The sequence below is a fragment of the Podarcis muralis genome, chromosome 3 (assembly GCF_964188315.1).
Source record: "Podarcis muralis chromosome 3, rPodMur119.hap1.1, whole genome shotgun sequence".
Lineage (NCBI taxonomy): Eukaryota > Metazoa > Chordata > Lepidosauria > Squamata > Lacertidae > Podarcis > Podarcis muralis.
Genome location: NC_135657.1, coordinates 58,170,479 through 58,191,689, shown reverse-complemented (window position 1 = coordinate 58,191,689; position 21,211 = coordinate 58,170,479). Strand labels below are relative to the sequence as shown.

At 42.2% G+C, this 21,211-nt stretch overlaps 1 protein-coding gene across 2 annotated transcripts; it reads right to left on the bottom strand.

Moving 5' to 3' along the window:
* Positions 1 to 1,471: 1,471 nt before the first annotated feature.
* LOC114594220 (pancreatic secretory granule membrane major glycoprotein GP2-like) lies at positions 1,472 to 20,813 on the bottom strand. 2 transcript variants are annotated; one of them, XM_028723605.2, is made up of 9 exons: positions 20,470 to 20,812; positions 13,145 to 13,239; positions 11,725 to 11,829; positions 10,164 to 10,324; positions 8,744 to 8,879; positions 7,564 to 7,658; positions 6,608 to 6,776; positions 2,512 to 2,629; positions 1,472 to 1,757 (listed from the first exon to the last, which is right to left on the bottom strand). In XM_028723605.2, the coding sequence occupies exons 1-9, from the start codon at positions 20,549 to 20,551 to the stop codon at positions 1,585 to 1,587; spliced, it is 1,134 nt and encodes a 377-aa protein (XP_028579438.2). In that variant the 5' UTR covers positions 20,552 to 20,812; the 3' UTR covers positions 1,472 to 1,584. The 2 variants fall into 2 exon arrangements, with proteins under 2 accessions (XP_028579438.2, XP_028579439.2); XM_028723606.2 differs by lacking the exon at positions 11,725 to 11,829 and having other exon boundaries at positions 20,470 to 20,813.
* Between the last annotated feature and the right edge of the window lie 398 nt (positions 20,814 to 21,211).

Here is a 21,211-nt window from a genome sequence, read left to right as displayed (position 1 = left end):
TGGGATCAAAGCATGCACACACCCAACCTCTTTTCAGGACAAAGGGACAGACCCCTTTTACTACTGATCCATTTCTCCTGGAACCTGTGGACAGGAGAATCCAGAACAATTTCATCTGTGTTGTGCTTACATCCTGCTTAGCTAAATTCTTGATAAAGGTATTCTTTGTAGCATCAACTTGGACTTGAGAAAATAGTGGGTTTATATGAGTGAGTGTACTAAGCATGCTGCTGTAGTTGTCACAGTAAGATGTTAACAGTTAATCTTCACCACTTTTTGTTGTTTTTGCTGCTACAGAGGGGGCATGGCTACCTTTCTGGAGGTTGTGGTAAATATTGTAGACAGGGAAATAAGGTCTGAGTGATTGTTTCATTCAGCATTACAAACTTTTTAGCAGTAGATCAGTGTTTATTCAGAAACAATTCTATTATCTTTCTCTTAAGTAGGTCAGACCAATCTTAAAAAGGTAAAGGTACCCCTGCCCGTACGGGCCAGTCTTGACAGACTCTAGGGTTGTGCGCCCATCTCACTCAAGAGGCCGGGGGCCAGCGCTGTCCGGAGACACTTCCGGGTCACGTGGCCAGCGTGACATCGCTGCTCTGGCAAGCCAGAGCCGCACACGGAAATGCCGTTTACCTTCCCGCTAGTAAGCGGTCCCTATTTAACTACTTGCACCCGGGGGTGCTTTCGAACTGCTAGGTTGGCAGGCGCTGGGACCGAACAACGGGAGCGCACCCCGCCGCGGGGATTCGAACCGCCGACCTTTCGATCGGCAAGCCCTAGGCGCTGAGGCTCTTACCCACAGCGCCACCCGCGTCCCTCAGACCAATCTTAACAGTTCATAAAATTAGCAAGTACTGCACTTGCAGAATTGTGCCATAACTCTTTGATGCAGCACAGAGGGGGGAAAGGAGTAAAGGGAAGATGGGTCACACAATTTCACCAGTTTCTGCTATTAAACAATGCTTTGCTTATTGAGGACAATTGATAGCAATGAATAACAACATAAGCCATTTCATAGCAAAGAGTAGGAAAGCTGTAGTTTTCATCAGAGTGAGCAGCAGATCATTCCTATAATATTTAGGATTATGGTGCCATGCATTAAAAATGAAATGACAGCTGACTTGTTGACTGCTTCCATGGGGGGGGGGAGGGCCTCAGAAAATAAATGTTTTTCCTGAGAGACATGTATCTAACGTATGTAATGGAGGAATGGCTATTCAAGCATTAAAAATTTATTACGTGGATAACACTTTTCTGAAGAAAAAAAATGCAATCAGCATCCAGCTCATCAAGTATAGTGAGCACACACTCATCCATGGTCATGCACACTCACCCAGCAATTATACTGAGAAGCATTCCATCAGAACATGCATGAACACAGCAAAATGTACACATATATACAATCTTCAGGGCATTTTTTGTGCATGAGAAGTTGAGAACACAGTTCACATCTGGAGTGGTCTTCAAATTGTAGGTTCACTTACATTTATTATTTACCTACTTTGGGTAATCTTTACTTGTAGCTAGATAAAATATATCAGTAGATTTCTATAGAATATGTAAATATATGGGAACAGTTAATCATGATGGTACTTCAGAGTTGAGAAAACGGGACATTGTTAGTTGTGCTTGCATAGTAGGGTAGGACCTCCGTGACTGAAGAAAAAGGTTCCCAAAAATTACAGTTGTCACCAGTACAGCCATCAGAATTCCACTAAGGATCAAAATGTCTACTGGTAGAAGTTTTCCTCTGTCTGAAAGAAAGCAGAACGATTTCCAGAAAAGTTAATACTTTCGCACCAAATCTAATGTGTGAAATAATGTTAACCATTATAAAACTTGGAATTGCATTTGCATGCTGCTTTAAACAGAGCAGCAACGTGGATTTCACCTGCACCAGATGGCAGCAAGAGGGGAATATCCTGATCTGAGATGTTTGCTACAAATGCATGAAGTTGCATTGTGCTCATCATTGGTCCATCTAGCCCAGTGTATTGTCTACTCTGACTAGAAATGGCTCTTCAGGATCACAGGCCGAGGTCTTTGCCGACTCTCCTTCCCTGGAGATGCTGAATATGGAACCTGCAGACATACACATTTACTGGCCAGTCACTTAGGTGAGTTCTCAGTGTGTTTAAAGTCATTCTTCTGGGAATGGAGGATGAACCACTTCTTATATTATTAACCTTAGGATTTTTAATTGATGTTGCTTAATTGATGTTTTTCAATTTTTGCACAAAGATTTCTGCTTACTCAATAAGGTTTCCCCCCATCTCCTTCCCACATCCCCCCAAAACAGTGCACAGGGGCAAGAATGTGGGTTGTTCTGTCTGGTAAGCTGAAATGATTGTTTAGGGAGGATGTTCATCAAGCATGATGTTGAATTCCATCCATTATCTTTATTCTACTAGATGGGACATTTGTATGCTGCAAAAGAGAACCACTATTGTTCTCTGTAACTCTATTGAAGATTTATATTTTAAGGCATGCACTTTTTTAGCCACTTACCAACATTAGTCTCTTCATTATCTGCCACCTTTCGCTTTATAGGGCCATAAGATACCATGTGACTAGAAAAGGGTGGGACTTCTCTTTTAGTTCTGGTCAGACTGTCATCTGTGCAATTCTAGAAAAAACGCAAACTAGTAAATATGTGTGAGCCTAAAGTGATTATCAAAGTACCGTAGTACACAATAAGAAACCCTAGGATTACAAGTAAATTCCCATTTGGTTAGGTAAAAGGCTACTTAGAAAATAATGTGCCAGTCAGAATGAAAGGTATTGTTACATGCCACCCCAATCTCTGGGAGTGGGTGGCGCTGTCATCTAAACCATTGAGCCTCTTGGGCTTGCTGCTCGGGAGGTCGGTGGTTCGAATCCCCATGACGGGGTGAGCTCCCATTACTCTGTCCCAGCTTCTGCCAGCCTAGCAATTCGAAAGCATGCCAGTGCAAGTAGTTAAATAAGTACTGTTGTGATGGGAAGCTATACAGCGTTTTTGTGCGCTTTGGCTTCTGTCATGGTGTTCCGTTGCGCCAGAAGCAGTTTAGTCATGCTGGCCACATGACCCAGAATGCTGTCTGAACAAACGGTGGCTCCCTTGGCCTGAAGCAAGATGAGCACCGCACCCCATATTGTCTTTGACTGGACTTAACCATCCAGGGGCCCTTTACTTTTTCTTACGTACAAGATTCCAGGGGTTCTAGGTTCTAGGGTCTGTGTGTCCTTTTGGATATGATACAATGCGAAAACTAGTGTCTTTATATGGGTCCTTTACACATATATAGAACCTGAGCCTGCAATGGATGGGTCCACAAGATTAACACCCCAAAATGGTCTTGTTTCTCCCATAGCCACAGCCTTGGATGTCATCAATATCAGCCATAGCTCTCTAACTTTTCTCCCTTGGTCATGTCACAGCCAACTTTAAAGACTCTACTTCCAACTCTGCCTTTGTCTTCTCACTATCTATTTAGGAGTTGGAGGAGGGGCCCTGCCTTCTGGCACAGACTCCTTCTCCATAGCTTTCTTATTGGGCTATTACCTTCCTTTTGTTCTTGGGAGAAAAGCAATGACAAACCTAGACAGCATCTTAAAAAGCAGAGACATCACCTTGCCAACAAAGGTCTGTATAAAAGCCATGGTTTTCCCAGTAGTGATGTATGAAGTGAGAGCTGGACCATAAAGAAGGCTGATCGCCAAAGAAGTGATGCTTTTGAATTATGGTGCTGGAGGAGACTCTTAAGAGACCCATAGACTCCAAGAAGATCAAACCTATCCATTCTGAAGGAGATCAGCCCTGAGTGCTACCTGGAAGGACAGATCCTGAAGCTGAGGCTCCAATACTGTCCTGAAGGACAGATCCTGAAGCTGAGGCTCCAATACTTTGGCCACCTCATGAGAAGAGAAGGCTCCCTGGAAAAGACCCTGGTGTTGGGAAAGATTGAGGGCACAAGGAGAAGGGGACGACACAGGATGAGATGGCTGGATAGTGTTCTCGAAGCTACCAGCATGAGTTTGACTAAACTGCGGGAGGCAGTGGAAGACAGGAGTGCCTGGCATGCTCTGGTCCATGGGGTCACAAAGAGTCGGACACGGCTAAACGACTAAACAACAACAACCTTCCTTTTGCTTTCTTAATCTCCCAGCCAGTTGCCACATCAGGAGACTGGCCTGGCTTAGATTTTAACCCTTGCTGGATCCAGGGGTTCAGGCGGCTTGATAACACCTACTGGAGCCAGGAATTTAGGGTGTCTAACAAACTAATAAGTACATTGCCAAAGTTTTCCAACTCAAGTACTGAAGGGTGATATGCAGGGACATGTATGAATGTTCAGTCGCTTAACACACCATGTCAGACTATTAGAATCCTAAAGATGTGTAACCCACCAATCTCTTGCAATCTGTCCATCATAGGAACATAGGTAGCAACCTTACGTATATATACCAAGTCAGACCATTGGCCCATCTAGCTCTGTACTCCCTACACTGAGTAACAGTGGCTTTCCAGGGTATTAGGCAGAAGTCTTTCCCAGTCCTAACTTGAGGTACCAGAGATTGAACCTGGGACCTTTTGCATGCAGAACATATGTTCTAACTATGAGCTATAGCCCATCCCCAAAGGGAAGTAGGAAGGAGATGGCAATGGGTATGACTAGAGGAAGTTAAGCATTGTGTGTGCGTGTGTGTGTGAGAGAGAGAGAGAAAGAGGTGTGTGTGGATGAACTGAAGGTTTACTGCAGAAGATACGGCTCAACATGGAAACCAGAAGGAATAGCAGAACAGCATTTCTTCCTTTTATGTTATGTAGGAATTTGAGATGTAATGTCTCCTTTTTTTTTTTTTTTACGCATCTCTTTTCTGAGCAAGCAAGTAATAAGTCCCATAGTGAACTAACCAGAAAACTCCCTATGATCCACATGACTCAATATTTTGGAACTCTACACTACTACTCTGTAGAAAGTTCTCATTCTACATACACTGTAGACTCTTAAATTTAACTGAGTGGGGCTTGTTTGCATAAGAGTCACTGTTGTTATTGGTCTGAACTGTTTTATAAGCCATGTAGTGCTAGCCTCTGTTATTATAACTGTCTCTATCCAAAACGTCACACTGACTTTTTCATTTTACCCTTGCTCAGTATACAAGTGTAGTGACATTTTCATTATAGCACTAGGAAAATAAATCCTTCTCTGGAGTTTTTTCAGAACCATGACAATTGCTACTAAGGTAGAAGCATCTATTTTCTAAAATAATTCACAAGGATACTATTCAGTCACCTACCAGCTGATGATTCAGATACAAACAGTTTTAAGGAACAGTGTCATTCTGAAACAGGATATTATAGTGCATCTGTTAAAAAGCCCTGCTTTAATTGCAGAAATAATTTGCTAGTTGACTGCCAGTAAAGGTCACCTAGTTATGCTGCCATTGGTACTAAGTACTTTTTCAGATACAGTATGTTCCTATGACACTGCATTGTGTGTTTGAAAGGCTGTGATTCAGGTATCTGTAAAAGCAGTACATACACTATCATCCTTAGCCCTTCTCCACCCAACCCCAAACTCCCCACTGACAATTGCATGCTCTGTTGTAACCTTCCAAATTAGGAAGGGGAGGAAGCCACAACAATACTTATATGCCAGATTACAGGAATTCCTCCACCACCTCTTCTCTGTCTCAACTCCAGAAACCGTTCTGATCTTCCCATGTCACAGACTCTGGGTCAGGAAGACAAACCCAGGCGGCTTCCAGTTCTGCCTTAATAAATGGTGATGCTGGATATTGATTGGATCATTCCAGCTCTGATGGAAAGAGACTGGATGAGTCATACACCCATGCTCATTATTTGATAACCTGTAGCTGTATGAGCTGGCTGCAATTAAAGCTATGAAATGATAGTTTTATCTGCAGTGATAGCTCTGGTAGCAAGAGGGAAAAAGCACAGAGGAAGATAAACAAGCAAACAAACAAAAATGAGCTCCAGTGCTTCTGATAATCAATTGTTCAGTCAGCTTTTTTTTAAAAAAAGGATTCTCCTTCATTGGCGGCTGCAAAAACCTTTCAATTTCTTAGCTTTGACAAATCAGGATCTGTTAAATGCACACATTAACATATTTTTCTTGAAGCATTCCTACAGTTAACTCTAAACTCAAGATGACTTTCCCACTCGGAGTACTGTACTCTGATAGCTCGTTCATTTCTTAAAGTTTCCACAAAATGATGGAGTGATATGTGATGAATATTCATGTGTGACACACTCCAGAAACACATGGATTGAAGTGGAACAGCACAACAGAAAATACTTGACTCTGAAGGACCAATGAGGGGGCTTCAATAGCGATGTGCAGACAAGGGCTCCTATTGAAACATCTTGTGTGCTTCTTTTTGCCTCACAGCTTGTCTCCCCAATCATTTCCCCCCAGCCAGGCTCCCTTCCATTCAGAGTCCAGCTGCTAGAAGGAAATACCATCTTTAGCATTTTCTTTTCATTCCCTTTTACAGTAACACGCCAGAACAAAAATAGCCTCAACTTTGAGTGCAAAATGCAAAGTTTTAATTCAAATTTTGAATGTGAAATTTTCCTGTAAAACAATCAACTTACTGGTTTGCAAGCAGCTGTTGTGCCATGACAAATCTGAACTGTGCAGTGTAAGAAAACATGGTTGTATGCGATGCCAACAAATTTGAACATTTGGATCCTGAAGAGTGCTTCTTCGCCTTCTCCATTTGTTATTACTGATAGGGTTTCATCTTTTACAAATTGTGGGCAGCTATGCAGGAACAAAACCAAAAATATATGATTACATCAAAAGCTGGCATCTTTGCAAAATATGAATACACACATTATGGATAGACTACCTAGAATAAACTCAGTCTTGGTGCAAAGTACTTGACTCAAAAGTATACTACTACAGTATTAGAATGCTTTTTCAACTGTGAGCATTTCTTGCATCAAAGAGGCATCTTTTTCCATTTTGCCAGCCCTTTCAGTGTGACCAATGGTTCCCTGCTCCTCGCAAGTCAGAAAAACCATCTATGCCAAGGTACTTGGAGTTACCATTGAAGCTATGGATTCTGCCATTGTTCAAGGCTGATTTACTCAAATCATACTGTTTACATGTACAGCTTCAGAGGTACAGGCACATATGGACAAACATGTATTAACTTGTTACATAAAGAAAGATGGGCCCGCACAAGGATGAAAAGGCACTTGCTATTTGTGAAGAAGCCGCCTCTGGCTGATTTGCTTAAGAGAAGAGGAAACAGTAAGGGGGAGAGGTCAAATTCAGCACCATTCACCCAAGCAACCTTTTGCTATTACTAGCATTCTCATTACAGTCTCCCTCAGAATGTATTCTAGTATTCTCAACAACAATGAGATCAATGAGTCTGATGCTGATAATACCTACACTCAACTCTTGAAGCACAGCTTTGATTTCATCTGGTCAGCCTCCCCTTCACAGCAGTCACTTTGCTTTGTTTTTTAAAAGAAATGGAAAGCTCAGCCCAATATGTTTTCAGAATGAGTTGTCCATTTTACCAAAGTGGGATACGAACCTGTCTCTGATAAAAGAATACTGGACAGCATGAACAGGATCCTTCGTTGGGGTAGACCAGCAGTTTTCAAGCCTAATGATTAAGTTGCCTGGGACCTGCCAAATGCAGAGACAGAACATAAACAGGGTTCTTGTTTCTTAAGTCAGTAACTTTCAAAAGGACTAGATAGGTACACAGAGGATGAGCCTAACAATGACTGTCAGCCATGATAGCTAACAAGAAACCGCGACAACTAGATGCTGGGTACAAATAGAAGGCAGCTGTCACTAGGGCTAGACGAAGTTGTCAATTTTGGGTTCTCTCTGTTTTGTATTTTTCCAGACTTCAGTTCAGCTTGGCATATCAGTTCTGCATCAGTTTGCAAATCTTTTTTCTTTTGCTTTTTTTAGTCCTTGCAAAAACCCACCAGTATTTCAGTGCACCTTTCTCCTAGAGATACAGATTATTGCAAGCAATTTTCTCGTCTGCATTGCCCAACCCCAAATGTTAGTGAGTGGTGTTAGGATGGGGTATAGGTTTGTCGCTGCTGGCTTCTCCCACCAGCAGTGACAAATGGTAAGCTCCAAATCAGGACATTTTGGAGTAGGGGGTGGGTACCAACAATTTTAGATCTCCTGGATCCAATTCCTCACTTGTCCCCTGAGGGGTCTTATCTCGGGCCCCTGAGTTATACCATTTCCTGGCCTGGCAAAAAATGAGGAGGGGGGTCTTCTACCTTCACTCTTAGCTGGTGCTAGAGCAGTAGGGTAGATCTGCTGCTTCATTCCTCCCCAGGCCCCTGGTTAGGATTTATCCATGAACAGTAAGGTTGAGGCCTGTGGGTGAATGTAGATTCTCTGATTTGGATATTGTTAGCTCTCAGCCCTAATGCTCCTGATATCCCTATTCCCACTGGCCCTATCTGTCTGAAACCATATGTTTGATAGGAAATTCATTATCTGTTTAAAATAATTATGTATTTTATTACCCTCTCTCAACCCCACTCCTGCAAATGGATGATAATAAAGTAAGTCACAAGTAAACAGTCACGTTCAAAAATGTTCTCAGATTCGTGTTGCTTTTGCTCCCCCCCCCCCAATGGATCTTGGCTTGTGCCTGGTTTGATGAAGATGTCTTGCCTTTGCTATCTACCCATCACCTCAACTCTCAGATTCATCAGGGACTCAATAACCCCAGGTACCATTTTCACTTTGACAAATACGTTGTCCTCTAGAGTCAGAAAGGGAATGGTAGTCCACATGTCTTCAAAATGCCGGTCTTTGTACAGCATCATGGATACAGAGAAATTTCCATCTTCTGTATTTAGTGTGATGGTCCTGTCACAAACAAAGACAAATAGATATGATGGAGATGTTGAAATGACACAATTTCCATGATAATTGTCATTACACGCACATGCACACACACACACATGCATGCGCGCACACACACACACACACACACACACACACACACACGTGTGCATGATTTACTAGGGAAGCCCAATGGTGAGGCCTGGGCCAGCTATAGAAATTACAACACTGGCATTGCAGAGCTCTTATACTGGTACTTCAGTATTATACACAAATGCCCAGGATCAGGTTGCAAGGAATGGAGCAGCTCTAGTAGCCAGTGGTGATGATACCCTTTTAAGTAAATTTGCAACTTGGCAAGCTCCTGTGACTTGGACCAGCTGCATGACAGGCAGAAGCTTTCAGCCGGTGAAAGTTTCCCAAGTATGGTGATACAACAATAAGCTTGTCCTAACTAGATGCATGCCTGCCTTTCATGCACAGAAGCTATGCTATGGAAAACACGGTAAGAGCTCTAAGCAAGAGAGTCCCACTCGTCTCAAGGAACTTCAACAGAGCACACTATTTATGCAGCTAACTTAGTGCAGTGATTAACCCAATATTGTCTGCATACTTCTCAAGTGACTTTAATCCAGATTTGGGATGGAGGACGAAATGAGTTCAGTTTGTATTTAAATGTGAACATATGTAATTTGCGCTTCCCAAACCAATATGTGAACCAAAATGCAGCCCCTGTTCAAAATTCACACTTCTCCAAACATTACAGTGCAGTTATGCAATCAAAAGAGCATGCCCAAAGACTGCATGATATAGAAAAATGCACACAAAAATGCTTGCATTTGTGGGGGAAAATACAGAAATGTATCATGTTAGGGAACATTGCTTGCAAAAATGCATATATCAGGGGAAATGGTGTACCAAAATGTGTGCATGTGGATTTAAAAATAAATAAATCACAAACCAATTTGGAAATGGTGATAACTGAATTGGAAAAATGAGAAACCATAATTTACAGATTTGTCTATTTCTAATCCAGGCACAATATTGGTACAGTGGTACATTGGGTTACATACGCTTCAGGTTACAGACTCCGCTAACCCAGAAATAGTGCTTCAGGTTAAGAACTTTGCTTCAGGATGAGAACAGAATTTGTGCTCCGGCGGCACAGCAGCAGCAGGAGGCCCCATTAGCTAAAGTGGTGCTTCAGGTTAAGAACAGTTTCAGGTTAAGTACGGACCTCCGGAACGAATTAAGTACTTAACCCGAGGTACCACTGTATACAGAAAACAACAAGGGTAACAGGCTTACCTGATATCAACACTGATTTTATTTTCTCCATTAGGTTGCTGTACCATATAATTAATAGGATATCGGCAGGCAAATGTGATATTGATAAAAGTTCTTGTGATTATATCAGAGAGGTGGTTCTGTATGGTGTTGATGAAAATAATATGTGCACCTTCGGAATCCTGCAAGTTAATAAAACACAAAAATATTCCAGTAAGTCCCAAAACTTAAGTTGATAGGAAAATAATAATGTAGTGGCAGTGGGAACTGAAGGTTGCTCTGAAGCTGTGCTTCCAGACTTGGAAGCTTTGCTCCTTAACCAACTAGAGCAGGCATAGGCAAACAAGGCCCTCCAGATGTTTTGGGACTACAACTCCCATGATCCCTAGCTAACAGGACCAGTGGTCAGGGATGATGGGAACTGTAGTCCCAAAACATCTGGAGAGCCAAGTTTGCCTACGCCTGAACTAGAGCACCCAGTAAGGAAAGGAAGATCCTCACTGATGTCTTATCAAAGGTCCATTGAGCAGAGCCCCAGACCCAGGTCAGTTCTTAGCCATTCTGCTCTCCCAGTTCAAAGATAGAGATTAAGGATCACACAAGTAATAGCATATTCTTGCTGGGCAGGGAGACAGGAGAGGCACTAGAGACCTCTACAGACTGCTTCTGTCCTTGAACCCAGATGTGTAGTGAAATACTGTGATAAGTCACAAATGCACTTGGGGGATTTTGAGTATTGGTATAGTTTCAGCCGCCCTAGAATGGCCACATCCACATAATATATTTTAAGGCACATTTAAAACACATGGCTTCACCCAAAGAATCTTGAGACCTCTAGTTTAGCCCTTACAGAGCTACACTTTCCAGCACCCTTAGCAAACTACAGATCCCAGGGTTATTTGAGGGAAGTCATGTCTTTTAATGTATGGTCTGAAGGTGACCAATGTTTAACCAATGTTTTTTTGCTTAAAATAATAGAATCCAATAGTATCATGGAACTTGTTTTGAACTGTTTTTAATATTGTATTTTTAAATTGCTGTAACCTGCCCTGGGACCTGATCATGAAGGACATGTAAGAAACGGAATACATAAAAAGCAACACCACACACACACACACTTGCGCAAACACAATCAAGTTGCAGCCTTTCTCAACCTGTGGGTCCCCAGATGTTGTTGAACTACAACTCCCATCACCCCTAGCTAGCAAGGCCAGAGCTCAGGGATGATGGGAGTTGTAGTCCAACAACATCTGGGGACCCACAGGTTGAGAACTGCTGAAAGCTGCATATAAATCTATGCCACCTCTGAATGATTCACATGTTAATCTGGTTCTTGGTGTTTTGGCTATTCTCAATCAGTTTCTAAAAGGCAGGAACGATGTTTTTGTGGTTTACATTATGAAGAGAGACAAAGCAGATGATTATTTAGTTCCATATAGAATTTAATGTGTGTGAGATTCTGTCATTCTTCAAAAGCTGTTCTTTCATATACTAAATAAACAGGATACAAGAGGATAAATGCAGTGTACAGAGAAGGTATGTAAAAAGCCATAAGACTACAGCAACATCTTTTGCATATTACCATTCGTGTTCCGCAGTCTGTGAAGTTGGTCTTAATGCTGAATATGTAGAGGTTTCCTACTTGAGTACCATGACATGCTGGGTCATTAAGGTGTAAATCAGAGACCTGCAAAGGAAAAACCTTTCTTTTTCCTTTTAATTTTACAATATAATTCTCAACACAATTTTAGATTATGTTTACAGTTGCACTAGCTAATCAGCACATCCTTGGTCCTGACACCTTCATTTCACTTGGAAGCATGGCATTATTGCATGAAAAATGCCTCCTTTGCCTTCTGGGACTCACAGTCATCAAGATACAATTTTACCAAGTGCCAATCTGCCTTCTATCAACAGGTATATTCTATCATGTGACAGCTACAATTTTGGGGGGGAGTGAAAATCCATTCATTTGATGTAGCCTATGATCCCATTAGGAGTTGGACACAGAGAAAGCGGCAGCGTGAGAAAAATCTACCCCACTTTCAAAAGGCACTTCCCCAGAATTTTCTGAGTACAGCTAAAATATTTCATGGTTGAAGGCACTAAGAAAGGCCTGGCATTTCCCTAATATTTTGATGTGGTGTAGTCTGCAATGTACCAGCTCACATTTTATCATCATCTGGCTGGCAGCTCCCAGAAAATTAGAATATAAAGCATATGACGATGAAGATAGCGGAAGATCTCTACAGATAAGATCTGGATAAATAATGTCCCCTTATGCTACAGTTCTAGAAACTAGAGGCAACGAAATGGGCTATTAGCCACAATTCTTTATGAGCTCCTCTGGGTTAATGAATTGTAATAGGAAAAAGGAAAGCATCCAGAAAACCCCCCCAAATGACATATACAGTGGTACCTCAGGTTAAGTACTTAATTCGTTCCGGAGGTCTGTTCTTAACCTGAAACTGTTCTTAACCTGAAGCACCACTTTAGCTAATGGGGCCTCCTGCTGCTGCTGCGCCGCCGGAGCACGATTTCTGTTCTCAACCTGAAGCAAAGTTCTTAACCCGAAGCAATATTTCTGGGTTGGCAGAGTCTGTAACCTGAAGCGTATGAAACCTGAAGCGTATGTAACCTGAGGTACCACTGTACAACAAAATGTTGCACTGTGGAGTATTCCTGTTCAGGGGGTCAGCCATGCACTTCCATTCTCACCTCCTCACCACCACACACAACAGTCAGCATTCATGGGAACTCAGTCCTCCTTGGGCTGTCTTTGGGTCGTCCCCTCCTTGTTGGGTCCCCCCCTTTTTTTTTGCAATTCTACAGACTTCAGGGTCCCTCCTGTGTGTGTGTGTGTGTGTGTGTGTGTGTGTGTGTGCAGTGGTTGCTAAATATGCATTGGCACTCACACATCCAAAATAAAGGGGATTACCTCATGTTAAAGTGACTGAATGGGTTTTTTTTTTTAATTAAAATTTTAAAATCACAGTACTTACTAATATTGGAGGGTTCTTTGACAGGAAGAATGCACTCGGAATTTCTACTTCAATCAGGTCCTTAGTACATATGATGGTCTCGTTGATTTTTGTGTCTATATGTAAAAACACTGCTTGTTAAAGGGGAAAGAATGGGAGGTAAAGTCCCAGCTTTCTGGTGTGTGGGTGTGGGTGTGTGTAATCTGCATGTGTGTATGTACAGAGTTTGAATCTGGATCGCTGAAAAGCAAAGGTGAAATTCCAAAGGAAATATTATTCTTGGGATACATTCTAAAATACAGGTTAGTGAATATCAGTGAATTCTGTGGCTTCCCAGAACACTTGAAGAAGAGGAAGAGTTTGGATTTGATCACTACCCGAAGGAATCTCAAAGCAGCTAACATTCTCCTTTCCCTTCCTCCCCCACAACAAACACTCTGTGAGGTGAGTGAGGCTGAGAGACTTCAGAGAAGTGTGACTGGCCCAAGGTCACCCAGCAGCTGCATGTGGAGGAGCGGAGAAGCGAACCCGGTTCACCAGATTACGAGTCCACCGCTCTTAACCACTACACCACACTGGCTCTCTTTGGGATTCTTACCAAAGTTAAAGCCCAAATCAGATGCACCGGCTGCAGTTCAGAACTCACGTGTGCATGACCAGTTTTTCCCTAGCAGAGTACCGGTTTCTTATCAATTTCCAAAAATGGCATAGCCCTACTTGTAATGTGGGGCCTTATTACCCAGTTGCAAACATTGTCAGTCACTCATGTCCAATTCTTACAATAATTACTACTATTCTGGGAAAGCGAACACTTCTGTATAGCCCAGTCTTATGACCCACTGCAATAAAGATATCGCCTCGTGTCTTCAGTTTTATTGTGTATTCTTCAGTATAGCTGAAATGCTAAACTAGTTTAATGGTATCTAGGATTAGACCAGATTGTCCCAGCTGTGGAACAGCTACAGTGCCTGTTTCTTCACTGAGGATACCAGTTGTTGCTGCTTATCCAAGCTTGTTCTTTTTTTGGCAGGTGTAGTGACAGAATTCTTGCCTTGCTATAAGATACAGGAATATTGTGGGTGAAAGCTATTCCATTTGCAGGAGCAGTTCAATAGGTTTTGATGTCTATGATGGGAAATTCCTGCTTGTGATGGAGGCAAACTGGAGTTTCCCCAGACTTGGATCCTTCTGCATTTGAGCCTGACTTATATTGTAGGACAGTCTGCCAGAGCTGTCGGTCAGTCTTCCCTCCCTTCTTACCATCCCTTTCCTTCCCCCAAACTCACTTGGCAGTAGTTTGAACCCAGCAAGAGCTCTAGATGGATCTGTGTAAGGCTTGCCTCTCTCCCTGGCACATACAGTGCTCCAACAGCTGAGTAAAAAACACGGGAGAGCCTGTAAACCAGAGTCCACCAGGGTGTGGACTCAAGACACTTGGGATAATTACATTTCACAGCTCCCCTGATGCCTAGAACTCAATAGCAGCCTCTATGATGCAAGAGATGCTGGGAAACATGGCTTCCCAAACTCTCTTTCACAGGTGGATTGGGGGATCTGAAGAGAGTGGTTTGAAAGGAGGTGTTTTGACCTGTTGCGTTCCTGATTATGAGGATCATTACAGAGTTTACAAATGTGAGGGGGAGTAAGCTATTTTCTAGTTTTATTGAGCTTTTTGAAGATAGCTAGTTTTGTTGAGTCCCATTCTATTGATTTTCTGGTCAATCTCTTTGTAGATATGAGTCAATATGGGGCCAGGTCTTCCACATCTCCAATAAGTGGCAACATCAGATTAAATCCAACTCAATGGTGTAATGTTGGAAAGTGTTGATCACTTCTCCTACCTGGGCAGTTATCTTTCCACAAGGACTGACATAGATGCCAAAATCCAGCATTGCCTGAGCAGTGTGAGCTTTCTCCCAATTGAAGTGCAGAGTGTTTGAGGACTGGGACATTTGCAGGGAAACCAAAATGCTTGTTTACAAAGCTATTATACTACCAACCTTACTGAAGGTTTGTGAAAGATGGACCACTTATAAACGCCACCTCCAACTCCTCGAAAGATTCCATCAGTGATGTCTCCGAAAAAATTTACACATCATTTGGGAAGACAGGCGAACTAATACCAGTGTACTGGAAGAAGCAAAGATCACCAGTGTTGAAGCAATGATTCTTCAACAACAACTTCGTTGGACTGGTCATGTTGTGCGGATGCCTGATGATCATCTTCCAAAGCAACTTAATTCCAATTCCAAACTTAAAAATGGAAAGCGTAATGCTGGTGGTCAACAAAAGAAGTTTAAAGACTGCCTCAAGGCAAATCTAAGAAAATGTAGTATAAACACCAACAATTGGGAAACACTTGCCTGTGACTGCTCCAATTGGAGATCAGCTTTTACCAAAGGTGTCATGGGCTTTGAAGGCACTCAAACTCAGGACGCAAGGGAGAAACATGCTAAGAAGAAGGCACGCTTGGCAAATCCACATCGTGATCAGCTCCCACCCAGAAACCAATGTCCCCACTGTGGAAGGATGTGTGGATCCAGAATTGGCCTCCACAGTCACTTACAGACTCATTGTTAAAACTGTGTTTATAGAAGACAATCTTACTCAGCTACGAGTGATCACCAAAGAAGATGAAGAAGATAATGGGAGACTAGTGTTTCCTCAAAAATTTGCTGTATGAGTCACTGCCTTAAGTGTTTAGGTCACTATAGAGTTGAGAGTCTACTTGTGTTGGGCTATCTTGATAGAAAATCCTGTTTCTGTATTCCAGGTCAAATCAGCTGCAGGGCTTTTCATAAAACACATTTGTTTTTGGATGCAATGGAAGTATCTCCAGAACACCAATTAACTTTGGCCTTTCAGAAATTGTATATTTATCAGACCCAAATAATGTTAATAGAGCTTTTGGCTGATTGATTCTTGAAGCATCACAGAGCAGGTTCCATTGAAGGTCCTTACTTACTAATGGTCTGCTGAAATGTCACAGAAGTTATTGGCTTGAAAGAAATATAATTTACATTCAGGAAAGAATTGTTAGCCTTTGGGTGGCTAAAATGGAAGGTGAATTAGCACATTGCTTTCAGTGGTTGATCAGTGTGTATTGAAAGCCTAATCTTAGCACAAAATTGTTTTCAGAGATGAATGATTAATCTAGATTGATCATATTTCTATCAGCTGGAAGATGAGGTTAGCAAATGAGGCCTCAGAGGGAGGGGAAGGGATGGAAAATACCCCCTGCCCAAACCCCTAAACTATTATTACTGTCTCAGGTTTTGTTTGTTTGTTTTTGGAATCCTGAAAATAAATTTGAGCTGTAGTCTAGAACTGATGTTACAATGGAAGAACACTGAACTGATATATCCCTGAATTAGTAAGTGGTCTACAATGCAGTTTACAGAGTGGTTTACAATATACTACTGCTGCTGCTGCTGCTACTACTACTAATTTTATTATTTATACCCCGCCAATCTGGCTGTGTTCCCCAAGCCACTCTGGGCAGCATATAGCATATCTAAAAACATAATAAAAACATCAAGCATAAAAAACCTCCTGAAACAGGGCTGCCTTTAGATGTCTTCTAAAAGTTGTGTAATTCTTTATCTCCTTGACATCTGAAGGGAGGATGTTCCACAGGGAGGGCACCACTACTGACAAGGCCCTCTGTCGAATGGTTCCCTGTAACTTCGCTTTTCACAATTAGGGAACCAGCAGAAGACCCTCGGAGGAGGACCTCAGTGTCTGGGCCGAGACCATTTAGGGCTTTAAAGGTCAGCACCAACACTTTGAATTGTGCTCGGAAACATAGTGGGATCCACTGAATATCCTTTAGGACTGGGGTTATATAGTCTCGGTGGCCACTCCCAGTCACCGGTCTAGCTGCTGAATTTCTGGATTAGTTGTAGTTTCTGAGTCACCTTCAAAGGCAGCCCCACATAGAGCGCATTGCAGTAGTCCAAGTGGGAGATAACTAGAGCATGCACCACTCTGGTGAGACAGTCTGCGGGCAGATAGGGTCTTAGCCTGCATACCAGATGGAGCTGGTAGACAGCTGCCCTGGACATAGAAAGGGTTTCAGTCTTAGATGTATAATGCAAAATAAAAAGTTGAACAAATGGAACAAACATATGGAAAATCTGATTAAATAATAACTATTCTACGAAAATATTCTAATAAAAATATTTCTATCTAAAACATTTATAGTGTTTTTTAATGTAAAATGTAGAACAGCGGGTTATTTTATGAATTCAGCAGAAACTGTAGATTTTTAAAATGTAGTGCCACCAGTGTTACTCTAAAATCAGTAATAAAGAAGTCCCATGAATTTTAAGAAATATATGTTGTCGTTTATCCAAGGATCAGGGGAAATATTGTTGTGTCTCTTTATTCACTATCAAACTTTATCTGGAGGACTTATGCCCAAAGGCTGGTGGGCCAGCTTTCAAGAATTTACCCTACTTGTCCACATGTAAAATGATGGGATCAGAATTACTCCTGTTTTCATGTTCCCAGAGTTTTGTTGAAAGAAGCTAGAGCTTTGTAGCTGCCAATCTGTCTGTAAAGCTGCCAAGAAGCAGCAGTTAATTTACGGGAAGGGAGGAGAGTGCCAGCAAAAATCCTGAACAACAGCACGTGCAGAATTATTCTGAGCATGACAGTGCTGTACTGATGGAAAGTGACTAGGCACAATTCATCTTAGGATTCATGTACCTTTAACAGTTGTGTGATAGCATGGATGTCAATAGATGTAGCCTCTTTCACCCTTGAAGCATTGGAGCACAGGGGTTCCAACAGAATTTTCTGTACCCAGTCCACTGTGTGTGGTTTAGGCCCTCTGTCCCACTTGCAAAAGAGGAGAGAGATTTGCATAACATTTACAGATGCTTTATGTAATATGCAAATTTGTAACCTCTTTTGCAGGTGGATTGGAGGGTCCAAAAATAAATCTTCTGCCACACACATAACAAAATATCTGACAGACAGAATGTCAGCAGGTGAAGCTTTCCCCAATTGTATGCCCATACTAGAAAATGCTTAACCTATTGAATTTTTAGCTGCCATTCAGCTCTTAAAGGCACAAGAACCCTGCTTTTCCCCAATGCCAACCCTAAACCTACACTGCGACCCTGTACTCTCTTACCTGGGAATAAACCCTATTAAACAGCAAAGACTCATCAGTAGACATGTATAAAATTCAGCTGCAATAGTGAATTCTTGATGCATGTCTGGTCTTTAGCTTTAAATGTGCCTAAGCTTTGCAAAGTTTTCCTATTTGTTATTTTGCAGTGAGTGGGATTCTATAGCATCCACTTGCACTTATTGTGTGGCAGGATTTGCAGAAAACAACTTCTAGAGTACTGTACTAAAATTAACCCATCACCAGGAAACGTGCATCTCTAGTTTCTAGGCAAAAAAGGAAGTGCAAACTATAGAAATTTCAAGGAGTACAAAATGAGACAGAAGCAGGAAAAGTGCATTAAGGACAAAGTGAAAAGCGTGGATCCTAAGGACCCAGGGATCTCTATCACCTGGCGTTCAAACTGAGGAGATTTCACCCCTCCCATACCCAAGAATCTCCTGATGATCTCCTGATGGTCTCTGCTGACTCTCCAGAGAGGAGGAGGCGTGTCCTGCTATCTACTTATTCTGCCCAGCACCACATCTGTGTGTGTGTGTGTGTGAGAGAGAGAGTCAGTCAGTCAGTCAGTGTATCGGAGAGAAAGTGTTAGAGATCCTAGAGATAAGGTTGCTGCTAAGTGCAGCTGCAGACTCTCAGTGTAGCATTGATTTATGCTTAGAATATTCAGCTCTGTATATAGTTTTGTATCATAGTTGTAGTTACAGAATAAAAGGAAGATATTTTACAGAGCTGCTCTCCGAGTGGTTTATACTCTGCAAGACTCTGCAAAACTCTGCTGCGCAACGACTGTATTATTGAGACAGTGAATCCGGTGCTCTCAGCTCTAAGCTGTGAGTCCACAGCACTGTGACCTGTTCCTGTGAGAAAGGAGGTCTCTGGCGGTGCTACCCAGCTCGCCTAGCCCAGTCGGGGTTGAGGTGCATGAGTCCAGTTGGTGCACTGGCTCAAGGGCGATGCTGACACAAACTCCTTAATAACCTTTCTGACTTCACTTATTGTCTAAAACACTGAAAGATGGGAGCAGCCAAGTTGGCTCATCTCACATAAATTGCTTAGAAGGGTGCCTGCAGAATTTGCTTCATAACTTTCCAGGAGGGCTCAATTCTACCTCCCCCCCTCAAAAAAAAGACAACTCAGACTAACTTGTGTTCCCTCTTCTGAACGTTCACAAATGTTAATGGCATAGGAGTCCTCTCCTTGAATGCAAGACTAGAGAATCATTTTTGTCTGTCACGGTCACATTCCCACAGAGGTAATCTTTGTGATGGTGAGTGGCACCAAAGCCAGTGGTGGAAAGTTTGCAGCGTTATAGAGTGTTGTGTGTTTGTTTTTGCCCTAATCCCTCCACCTCATGTTTTCCCTTGCCAGAAGTCTGAGCTGATTACTTGCAGAGGATTTTCCCTCCTCCTTTCCTCCCTCCATTTTTATTTGTGCCTCTCCTCCCACTTTTTGCTCCCTCGCTCTTTCCCCACTGTGGGCTCCCCCAGCTTACATGAAGGAGGGCTGGCATTTGTGTTTCTTAGGGTTCATCCTTGCTCCTCAAGAAAGCCTGCATTCCTTAGACCAGGAAAACTGGGTTTTAAAAAGTCACCCAGATACTTTCTCTCTCAGTTTAGAGTCGACTATTATTAAAACTGGGGACATCAGTAGTAGCCTAAAATCACAAGCCTTACATGGTAGTTTATTATAACCATAGCTGTCAACTTTTTTCCTTTTTTTAAGGGACATTCCCTTATTACGAATAGGATTCCTCGGAAGAAAAGGGCAAAGTTGACAGTTATGATTATAACCAGCAAATTTATATTAATCTTTTAAAGAGCATATTTCAACAAGTGATACCCACTGAGGCAAGCAATTTCAGGAATTTCCAACCAGGTGCTTTAACAGTGTATTATTTATTCTAAAATCTATAAGTATCACAAAGGTGATGTGCAAGTCCAGGCCAATTTTTATTACTAACATTGATTCAATAGAAAAGGCGACTTTGTAATTTTAAAAAAAACCCACCTGTTAAGGTATCTATACTGAACCTTTGCCACAACACATAGAAACATCAACGTGTGCTGCAAGCTGTGTTTTCAAACTACATTTTGATAAATGCATTTAAAGTGCAGGTATAAGACAAAGGTAAATTTATAATTGTACCAATAATATCACAGAAGTTATAGACACTGTTTCAAAGTAGATTCCTCCTGAGAGAACTCACCCTCCCCAGTGTTGGTCCCGCTTGAAGACATCAGCAGAGAAGCCGCCAAGAGGGTAGAGAAGGGCATTTTGCAAGGTGCCATCACAACCGAAGTTTCCTCAAAGAGCACCAGCCAGGAACTTGAACAGAGACTTCCCGCCCTTCCAACTTGGTCTTTTGGATGAGGGTTTGGATGAGGGTGTGGTGTAAATGGTTCCTCATGGCTTTTACCCTGCAGTGTTTCCCCCCTCCCTTTCTAAACTTGAATGCCTCCTGCCTGAAGACGCAAGGGCGTTCTGGGTCCAACAATAGGATTCCACAGAGATAGCCACTGGAGACCATGATTACTCACGCCAAAGTCACCACCTATTTTAGAGCTGAATTCTCCCCAAGAAGAAAACCCTTCCCCCCCACCTCACATTTTTGTCTTTACTATAGCAGCCGCTTAGCACATCTTTTATCTGGGAGGAGGAGGACCTCCCTCGACTCCCTTTGGGATTCTCCCTCTGGGTGTTTTATATGCTTCCATTCTGCTCTGCAGAAGGGCAGTAAATGATTTACAGCTCCTTGTTTATTTATGCATTCCTTGTTGTTGTTGTTTCTTGGGAATAAAGGCACAAAATAACAGAAGACACTAACACCATCCCCACAGAAGACAAAGCCTGAAATGGAAATAATGTCCTAATTTTCTCGATGGGCAATGTAAATAAATAAATGCCTTTCTAAAAGAGGCAAGACTTTTCTCAAAGGAAAAAAAGCAGCA